At 32.4% G+C, this 11,553-nt stretch overlaps 1 protein-coding gene across 1 annotated transcript; it reads right to left on the bottom strand.

Annotated features, from left to right (window-relative positions):
• Window positions 1-2,935: 2,935 nt before the first annotated feature.
• LOC149544701 (uncharacterized) lies at window positions 2,936-10,677 on the bottom strand. Its single transcript, XM_089796000.1, has 3 exons — window positions 10,655-10,677; window positions 9,839-10,393; window positions 2,936-4,998 (listed from the first exon to the last, which is right to left on the bottom strand). Exons 1-3 carry the CDS (start codon window positions 10,675-10,677, stop codon window positions 3,036-3,038), a joined length of 2,541 nt encoding a protein of 846 aa, XP_089652126.1. The 3' UTR covers window positions 2,936-3,035.
• Between the last annotated feature and the right edge of the window lie 876 nt (window positions 10,678-11,553).

Raw genomic sequence — 11,553 nt, 5'->3', positions numbered from 1 at the left:
ATATTGCATTTGCTTAAGAACAAGAAAAATTTGGGACCAGCGAACTATAATGTTCCCATAATAAAATAAATCATTAAATCAAACTATTGTTAATGGGTTGATTTATTTAATATATCTTGGACCCTTTTTAATTTTGTTTCCATAGTTTGCATCGCCATCAGCTATCATTGTACACCCTCGAAAAGTTTTCTCTGATAGGTATTTAAGCACGAATTATAGGTAGTCATTAGGCATGTAATTTGGATTATTTCTTTGTACTATGCATTCTAGTTGGGATTCTCTGTTGTTCACCATTTAAGAAGTGAAAGATATTCCCTACTTGACTATTTTGGTTTTAGTGGGATTCAACCCTCACCCTATTCTATCCCCTATAATACTTTGCTCGGATCTAGCAAATTAGAGCACCATCATATTGCGAATATTAATTGAATGTTACTATGTTCACTCTCCATTTCTTGTTCGAGTTTTATCTTAGTTGTATTAATAATTTGATCACCTGCCAACAGTGACTACATCTACACCATATCATTGAAAACAAATACCTATACTATATGGCTCACATTACATCATACAACCCTTTGAAATAGTCCATATGAGCATGCTTGGGGTCCACAATATGACCATCTAAAATCTCTCATGTGGCCCTACTGGTATCCACCCTACGGCCTTTTGAAATCTTCCATACAAGCTATTCAATACCTATCCATACAACCTACAAACATTCTCCTCCGAACACTATACAAGCTATCTTGTCAAACATACAGCTAAGCATCTTCCATGCAGTCAAATTTTGGCTACCGTATGGCCTCCTATGGTCTCCCATACAAACTTACCTTGAGCAACCATTCTTGATACCTTACAACATCTAGACATCACCCACATAGTAGATTACACACCATTATTTTGTTGTTTTTTTCTGATCTCAAAGGAGGATGGGAACATTTCATTCTTCTCGTCAGATGTTTCTCATGATGAAATAGATTATGCACAACATACTCTTCCTCACACTGACCATATAAAATTACTTGGTTAACATGTTGCAACAATATCTCGCTTGGTTAGCAAGCTTGTTGATGAAATCATCATAATCATGTTCAAGTGAGCTCCTTGGAAGAAAATTGCACCTCTTCAAAGCCTTCATATTCTTATGCTATCTTCATTATTTCATTTTCATGTTTTAGATCTTTCACTCTCACTAGGCAAATTTGATCACTTTGACCATTTTTTTTACTAATAATCTATTCATGAATAAGAAATGCAGCTCATAATATATGATCTTAAAATCCATTCATCATCAACCTTTACAATTAGAAATAAAATTAATGAATAGAAACTAGAGAATCTTTGTGGTAGCCATTCTATAGCTTCAATGTGGACTAGAACAGTGCATTGGTTGTGAGATGGCCCTGCATATCAAGTTTTGTATGCTAACTTAACCGTTAGAGCCAATCTGTAAAAGATTTTAAACATGGAGAGAAAACATATATATAAAGATAATATGTTTATTTGTGTGTGGGTCTTTAGTATAGAACAGAGTAGTGCATTGGTTGTGAGGCATATGGTTTTTGTATGCTAATTAACTCAACCCTTAAAATCTATTTGTATATAATAAATGAAAGTCATAAAATATGATTTAAAGTTATTCATATTATTAATCATCAACCTTTAAAATCAAAAATCAAAGTCATCAATACAAACCTATGGCTAATTAATTTCCAAATACTGGCTTCCAAAAAAAAATTGTACAAACATGAAAATTGTAGAACAAGGGATTTCCATAGTGTTGTAAGATTTTTACATAATTATATTTTTCTCACACATAACAAGCATAATTAGATCATTTTATTTTATAAAATGTTATTCAAAAATAGACTGTCATTAGATGTAGGCTTGGAATTTGACGGTCACCCTTGCCTGTCACATGAATTTCTTATGACTGTTTGATCATTTTAGTGCCTTTCATTATATGTTTTATGAAAAAAATTGATTGTCAAATTTATATTTTAAATTAAACAATTATTTAAATATATATTTAAAAATCTAAATATTTAATAATATATAATAACATTTTTAAGAGATTAAGTTGTTAAGAATTTTCAATAATAGTTTTTTTGGTAATATTCTTAAAAGTCACAAATTTAGAATAAATTTTTGAAAAGCATATATTTTTAAATACAAATTATCAAATTAATTAAGCAAGTTTCTCTAATTTATTCTATCTTAATATTCTAAATTATTATAAATAATATTAAAAAAACAAATAAACATAAAACACTATCAAATAAAATATATATCATGCATATATATTTACAATATTAAATAATATATTGTATTTCTTGTAATAAAATTTGAGTAGATTTGAATGTATATTTATGGTTTTAGAAAAAATTAACCTTTCAATCTATATGGTCCAACTTGTCATACATGACTAGAAAGTGCAAAAACGGCCAATATGGCCATCAAATTCTAGGCCTGACTGAATGGTATATAGAAAAAATGGTGGGTGTTAAAACAGTCACAAAAGCTAAAAAGTTGAAAAAATCTTGTTCAAAAAACTCTCTTCAAATTGTGGCTAAATTATCACTCAAATTTGAATTTACAGAAGCTTTTCATAATCCAAAAAGCAAACATTGAGTTTAACCAACTATGAGATTAATATAATAATTCTAAAGCCACTCTCCTGAACATGCAAAAGAGACAAAGTGATACATTTGACCAAAAAAATTGTAATATTACAATACTCAATAGAGAAATGTGAATTTTTTTTTTTAATAATAAAAACAGACATTTCTAGAAAGAACAGGTGTGACACTTTATAAGATTTTAAATGGTTTCTAAGTAAATGTCGGATCATATAATGATAATGCAGAGCCCTTGTAGGAGAATCGAGCAGATTTAGAAAGAAAGAAAGAATCACAAAAGAGAACGCACATAATAAATAAAAAGTAGATTATAATGTCTATAAATATCTTCAACCATTGGAGCAATATAATGCGTTTATACTCTATATTGGATCGCCTTAGCAAAGGGTAGTTTTACAATGTCAAATTGCGGATCCATGGGAAAAGGAATTTCAACATCTTATCAACTCCCTCAAAATATTTTTGCTTCAGCACAATAAGTACCAAGACTGTTGTAAAACCTGCTACAAATGAAAGTCCCACTCCAATGTCATACCAGACACTTTCCTCGCTTTGCTCTTCTCCATTATTAGATGTAGAGATGGGAGGAGGAGTATGAGTGAATTCAGGCCAAGAACATTTCTTTGGAAGTGGACAACCCCATAGATCTGGATTGCCTAAATATGACAATTCACTAAATGTTGCCATGTGTCCTCCTTGTGGTATGCTTCCTGTAAGTTGGTTGTTTGAAAAGTTGAGGGCTCCCAAATAATTCAGAGAACCAAAATCTAAAGGAATCTGTCCACAAAAATGATTTGTTGAAAAGTCTAATGTTTCCAGCCAAGTCATTTGTACTACACTTTTTGGAATAACACCGCTAAAATTATTCATTGAAACATTGAGCAACTTCAATCCTTTCAACTTGCCTAAATTAGATGGAAGATGCCCGCTCAATTGATTGTCTGCAAGATCTATGGCCATCATGGTGGGGAAAATATATGTGTATTGTTCATCTCTGCCCTTGGAATTCATAGCCAATTCATTATTATACATGTAGCCAATCATATACCCATACCCATAGGAAATTGCATCTATTTGAAATTGAACCTTAGAAAATTCCTCATGGGTTTCTACTGTCAATGCTTGTAAACTAAAAATGGTATGTGGTACCAAACTTGAAAGTTGATTTGAGGAAAGGTCCAAGATTTGTAGGTTCTTTAGTTGCCCAATCTCTGGAGGAATGCTACCATCAAAATTATTCTGCCTCATTGCTAACACTTTCAACTGTGAAATGTTTCCGATTGACTTTGGAATGTGGCCTGTAAAGGAGTTTTGCCCAACATCTAACAAAACTAATTTTGTGCAATTTGATATGGAGAGAGGAAATGGTCCACTCAGCTGATTATTCCTTATCACTAATGACCACAGTTCACTGAGCTTACTAAACTCATAAGGAATCATTCCACTCAATTTATTATCTCCCAGATTAAGTTCTTGAAGCTTGGAGCAATTGGCAAAGCTTGGAGGGATTATTCCATTCAAATGATTATTTGCGAAATTTGCAATCTCCAGTGAAGAGATACCCTCTATATTTGAAGGAATATTTCCTATCAGCAAATTGTCATTGAGCAACAACACTATTATATTAGGAGGCCATATTGATGGCATCTGACCAGACAATTCATTCCTTGACAAATCTAGTGATGTCAATGGATTCCCACCTGCTGCTTCTTGCAAAAGTTGTCCCTGGAGATGATTTGTTGTAAGATTGATGAAGAGAAGATTCATACCCAGTACCCACGAAGGAATTTCTCCAGTAAGATTGTTATCAACCAATTCCAACTCTAAAAGTGAGAACTGAGTTGAAATCCATGATGGGATCCGGCCATCCATCTTGCATGATATCATAGACAACCAAGTTAATTGGAATGAGGGAATCCAAGTGGTACTGATATTAAATACACAATTTGACAAGCCCAGACTATCCAAATTTGTAAGTTTGTAAAAGAAGGCCTCTGAAATTACTTGTTGGCCGTCTAGTGATAGATAAAGAGTATCAAGTGAAGAGGGTAACACCGAGGATGCAATGCCCTGGCTGAATGCATTCCCATCAGCAAGGAGGTCAGTAAGGGAGGAAAGCCTTGAAAATGAGGAGGGAAGAGTTCCATTTAATTGGTTGTAAGATACATCCAAACTTTCCAACAAGGAGAGATTGCCCAAGGAATCAAGGATAGAGCCACTTAAGGAGTTATTAGAAACATCCAAATATTTAAGGGAGGACATCTTTCCCCAAGAAAATGGAATCTTACCAGTCAAGTGATTTCCACGGATCTTCACATTAGTCACAGAAGAGAGACTACTGAGATAGGTTGGCAGGTGTTAAAAATAATGTTTATTATAGTAGTTGGGCATTTAATGCATAGTCCAGAACTTTCTACTTGCTTTTTGGAGCCTCTCTCTTTGTGCAAAATGTGAATTTAAAATTATGTAGAAATCTCTAGAGTGCTTCCTTTCTTGAAGCTTCTCAAGAACCCTCTAGAAATATGTATGAGTTCTATAAATAGAGCATTCCTCTTAGCTGTAATAATATGAAGAAACTTTATAGCTCTTTGATATATTTGAGTCTTGTTTTTGCTGCTCTATTTTTTATGCTCTATTTTCATTCTTTGTGCTGTTGTTTTAATTCATCATGGTATCAGAGCATTTTCAGTTCTTTGGGCTGTGAATATATGATGCTTTTGGAATGAATATATTTGTTTTTCTTGTGCGAATCTTTACATTTGCAGGCTGTAACTAAGGAGTGAACAACAGTTTAGTTTGGGACAAAAAAAAACTACATCAAAGGAAGGATATTGCAGCAAAAGAAAAAGTTTTTTCTTCAACAAATTGGTGAGATTTTTTCAGTTTCAAGCTTGGGTGTTCAAGTTTTTTAAATATCTTTCATTCTCATCCAAAAAAAAAAAAGGAGAGAATTTAATAATGGAATCACTTGGTGTGACTTTGCCTATAGTTAAATTAAATGGAAAAAATTATTATGATTGGGTATCTCATGTTGAAATCACTCTAACCCTTCAAAATTGTTATGATATTGTGACTGGTAGTGAACAAAGGCCTATGAATCCAGGAAATGATCAAGATAATTGGGATAAAAGGGACAAGAGGGCAGCAGCACTAATCAAGCTTACACTTTCAAAAGAAGTTCTTCCATAAGTTCGTAATGAGAGAAGTGGAGTCAAAGTTTGGGAGATTTTGAAAGATTTATATCAAAATTCAGGTGATGTATGGATCTTATCTCTCACAACTGAATTATACAATTTGAAATTATCAAGCTCACAAGAGATAGTTCCACATTTAAGTAAGTTAAAGGAAAATAAAAATGAGCTTGCTTCTCTTGGAAAAGATATAGATGATAAAAATTTTGTGCAAATTATATTACAAAGTCTTCCAGGATCTTATCAATCATTTATAAGGGGTTTAGACACTGCAGATAAATTAAAAAGTATTAAATTAGAAGAATTGTGTGCTAAGTTGGTTCAAGAAGAGAAAAGACAAGTTAAAGAAAAAGAATCATTTGATGGTGAAACTCAAGCATTTGTAATAAAAGGAAAACAATATTATAAGAAGTCACAAGAAAATGAATCTAAAGAAAGAAATTGGAAGAATGAAAATAAGAATATTTCATATATAGATCATAATAGAAGTAAATGGAAATGTCATTATTGTGGTAAAATGGGTCATAAGGAAAATGAATGTTTCAAGAAGAAAAGAGATGTAGAAAAGAAAGTAAATAATTATCCAAAATTAGGAGATTCTAAAAGAAATGCATTTTGTGTTGCACTTAAAGAAAATAATACTTTCAAAGAAGATTGGGTTATTGATTCTGGTGCTACACAACACGTGTCTCATAATGAGAATCAATTTGAATCAATAAGTGAAAATAATATAGAGAAAATATATTTGGGGGATAATAGTGCTTTAGAAGTTAAAGGGACTGGTAATGTCAAAGTTGATAATGGTTTGTTCAAAAATGTGAAATTAGTCCTTGAATTAAAAACAAATCTGCTTTCAGTATCTCAAATTGCAAGTCAAGGACATAAAATAGAATTCTACAATGATAAGTGCTTAATCAAGGATGTCAATGATAATTATAGAGTCATTGCAATTGGTAAAATGGAGAATGAATTATATAAATTTCAAGAATTTACTTCTAAATGTGGAGATAAACATATGTGTGCTATTGCCCAATATGATGATATGAGTAGGTTATGGCATGAGCGTTTGGGGCACATCAATTTTCAAAGTCTCAAGCTTATGGAGAAATTACAAATGGTGCATGGGTTGCCAAAGATATCATTAAGCCCTAAGGTGTGTGAAGGATGTGCAATGGGAAAACAACATGTGGAAAGTTTCCCTTAAGGTAAATCATGGAGAGCAAAAACTCCTCTACATTTAGTCCATAGTGATGTAATGGGTCCTTTCAAAACATCATCAATTGGAGGATCAAGGTATGCCCTCACTTTTATAGATGATTATAGTAGAAGAATTTGGGTGTATTTTCTACAAAAGAAAGATGAAGTGTTTCAAAAGTTTAAAGAGTTTAAAGCTTTGATTGAAAAACAAAGTGGAAAGTACTTAAAGATACTAAGAACTGATAGAGGGACTGAATACATGAATAAAGCTTTTTTAGATTTTTGTAAAGAACATGGCATTAAAAAGGAATCAATTGTCTCTTATTCACCCCAACAAAATGGTGTTGCTGAAAGGAAAAATAGAACTATAATAGAAATGGCTAGGTGCATGCTTCATTCTAGAAATCTAGAAGCTAAATTTTGGGCTGAAGTAGTTCATACTGCCGTATATATCTTGAATAGAACACCTACTAAGGCAGTTTTGAACATAACACCAGAAGAGGCATGGAGTGGAAGAAAGCCTACAGTATCTCATTTTAGAATTTTTGGTTGTAAAGCATATGCTCACATTCCTGATGAAAGGAGGAGCAAACTTGAAAGGAAAAGCGAGAAGTGCATAATAGTTGGATATAGTGAGGAATCGAAAGGATATAGGTTATACAATCCTAGAACTAATGAAATCTAGATTAAAAGAAATGTATGGTTTGATGAAGATGTTAAGAATGATAATTCTCCAACATTATCTTTCTTTCCAATTTTGATTGATGAAAAAAATTCTACTTCTACTAATAGTCAAAGTCAAGGTGTGCAAACCACTACATGGGATGAGACTCAAGAAAGTGATAATGAAAACCCAAAAAATTTAGAAGCATCAAATAAATTTATCAAGAAGGTCCTAGATATATATTTGCTAACTATGCTCTTATGACTAAGGTGATGTAGGTTGACACTCCAAACACATATGAAGAAGCAAAAGGAAAAGAAGAATGGGAAGCAACTATGCAGGAAGAATACAATTCTTTGATGAAGAATGGAACATGGGAACTAACAACACTTCCAGAAGGCAAAAATGTGGTTGGTTGCAAGTGGACCTATAGAACCAAATTCACATCAGATGGAGCTATTGAAAAATACAAAGCAAGGTTAGTGGCTAAAGGTTTCTCACAAGAAGAAGGTATAGACTATATTGAAACCTTTGCTCCAGTAGCTAAGATGACTTCCATTCGTACGATAGTTGCTTTAGCTGCAAAGTTTGGTTGGAAAATTTTTCAAATGGATGTAAAAAGTGCATTTTTGCATGGTGACTTAAAAGAAGAAATTTATATGCAACAACCACCAGGATTTATTAAGTATGGAGAAGAGAATTTGGTGTGTAGATTAAGAAAATCACTCTATGGTCTCAAACAAGCACCAAGGGAATGGTACTCAAAAATTAATAAGTACTTCCTAGAAGTTGGATTTAAAAGAAGTAATGTTGATCCAGATGTGTATGTAAAATATTGTGATAATAAGGTTGTTATCATTGTATTGTATGTGGATGACTTGATTATTACAGGGGATCACACACATGATATTGAGATAACTAAAAATCAACTCAAACAAGCTTTCGAAATAACTGATTTAGGATTAATGCACTATTTTTTCGGTATGCAAGTATGGCAAGAAGAAGGAAGAATCATGCTCTCTCAAACTAAATATACTCTTGATGTACTTAAAAAATTCAATATGAGTGATTGTAAACCATATAATACACCATGTGAAATAGGAGTAAAGTTAGGTGCTAACTCTACTCAAAAGAAAGTGGATGGAAAATTATATAGGCAGCTTGTTGGAAATCTTTTGTATCTTACTATAACTAGACCAGATATTGCATATGTAGTTGGTATTGTATCGAGATACATGGCAGATCTACACATTGAACATTGGAAAGCGGCTAAAAGAATATTAAGATATATTAAGTACCAGCTTGGCATTGAATACAAATATGGAGGAGAACCTACTTTAGTTGGATATACGGATTCTGATTATGCAGGTGACATTGATGATAGAAAGTCAACTTTAGGATATATCTTCCATCTTGGATCGGGACCGATTTCGTGGAGTAGCAAGAAGCAATCAACAATGTCACTCTCATCTACAGAAGCTGAATATATTGGTTTATCAAAGGCATCTCAAGAAGCATTATGGCTTAGGAGGTTACTTGAAGAATTGCATCATCCACAAGACTCTCCAACAACAATATTTTGTGATAATCAAAGTACTATCAAGCTAGCAAAAAATCCGGTATATCATGCAAGGTCCAAGCATATAGAAGTGCATCATCATTTTGTTCAAGATCTAATTGAAAGTCAAGAGGTGGAGCTTCAATTTTGTGGAACAAAAGATCAACTTGCTGATATATTTACAAAAGCATTGTCTATTGTAAAATCTACGAAATTTAGAGATCTATTGCAGCTCAAAGATGTTCCTACTCTCTCCAAATAAACATTATGGGAGGGTGTTAAAAATAATGTTTATTATAGTAGCTGGGTATTTAATGCATAGTCCAGAACTTTCTACTTGCTTCTTGGAGCCTCTCTCTTTGTGCAAAATGTGAATTTAAAATTATGTAGAAATCTCTAGAGTGCTTCCTTTCTTGAAGCTTCTCAAAAACCCTCTAGAAATATGTATGAGTTCTATAAATAGAGCATTCCTCTCAGCTGTAATAACATGAAGAAACTTTATAGCTCTTTGATATATTTGAGTCTTGTTTTTGCTGCTCTGTTTTTTATGCTCTGTTTTCATTCTTTGTGCTGCTGTTTTAATTGGCTTCCATTCAGCTGGTTGTAAGAAAGATAAAGCATGCTAAGGTTGCTGAGCAGACAAACAGCAGTTTCAGCTTCGAAAGTGTTGTTATACAAGTCAAGGACAGAAAGAGAAGAAGACGATGGAATATTCCCACTCAGCCTATTAACTGATAGACGCAGTTCTACGAGTGAAGAAAGACTTCCTAGACAGGAAGGTAAGCTTCCACTCAGCTGGTTGTCAGAGAGATCAACCGTGGTGAGGTTGGTGAGCTTACAAATTTTATCGAGGACAGTTTCATCTTCAAAATTGTTATCAGACAAATCAAGAACAGAAAGAGAAGAGAGATTTCCCAGGCATGAAGGGACAGTACCTGTTAACCGCATCTGACTCAGGCGAATGGTTGCAAGATAGGTGAGGCCGCACAAGCTCTCAGATATGACGCCACCGCCCTCCACTTCATAACCAGCCTGTATGTCAACAGCGACAACATGATTGGTGGTGTTGTGGCAGGAAATGCCTTGCCAGAGACAGCAATCTTCTCCCTTCTCCCACGAGCTTTGATTACAGTTGCTTTTTCTTTATCGGTAATTTCTTCTGTTAAAAATTGAACAGAATAGAAAAAGATGTCTTCATATTTTGCAACGTTGACCCCGCATCGACAACTGCAGTAAGTGGGATAATCAGTCCAACTTGTAGAGGAAAGTATACAAATCAATTCTTAGTATAATTGCTCAGAAAGTTCTCTAGAAAGCCATGGAATTTGTCATCTTCTTTTGCAATTTTCTTGCCGAAAGAGAACTATGCAATTTTTTTTCTATTTAATAACGCACCTCTTACGGCAAGTCTGGCAAATTCTTCATAATTTACCCGCCCTCTCGTTTTCCTCCACGGACTGGAAAGTGATGCCAAAAACGAATGTCTCATACATATCTCAAATGTATGTTTCAAAAGTATGTCCAATATCTAAAATGTCAATTAGACAATTTGTTTGTATTTGATAAATCAACTAAAAGTCACAAAATAATAGTCTAATCCACGTTTGGGAAATTGATGGTCATATTGACCATTTTTCTATTTTTTAATCTAATATAATATAATTTCGTTAATGACAGGCTAATTTTTTTAAATCTTAAGTTTGACAGTTAAATTTCTTAATAAACTGTCAAAATTTCTTATAGAGATAATATAATACTTTACTCAGTAATATAGATATATCATTATATAAAATATATGCAATACATGTATGATAAAAAATATAGGATATTTTAATACCTATAAAAAAATAAAACATATATATATATATATATATATATATATATATATATATATATATATATATATATATATATATATATATATATATATATATATTCTTGTTTTATAAATATTAATAATGTTTGTGTATATTAGTAGTAATTTAGAATAAAAAAATATCTAAATTTTAGAAACTCAAATTACTAATAAATAATAATAATATGTAATTATTAACACGTATTTTATATTATTTATTATATATTTATATTTATATTTATAATTTTTTAGCATAATTCATTGTAATTTGTAATTATTATCATTTTAGAATTTTTTTTATGAAACATATTGTTAACATGATAATTGCCTAGGGGGTTTAAAACAAAGTTTGAAATGAGTTTTTCCCTCTCAATGTACTCAAACCCCTATCTTTCTATGTACTCAAACCTCTCTCTCACTACATACTAAAGATCATATTCTCTCTC

This window comes from Cupressus sempervirens, chromosome 8, assembly GCF_028749045.1.
Source record: "Cupressus sempervirens isolate cs-2001-9-10 chromosome 8, ASM2874904v1, whole genome shotgun sequence".
NCBI lineage: Eukaryota > Viridiplantae > Streptophyta > Pinopsida > Cupressales > Cupressaceae > Cupressus > Cupressus sempervirens.
Note: the sequence above shows the minus strand (reverse complement) of the source record. Positions and strands in the feature narration are given on the sequence as shown.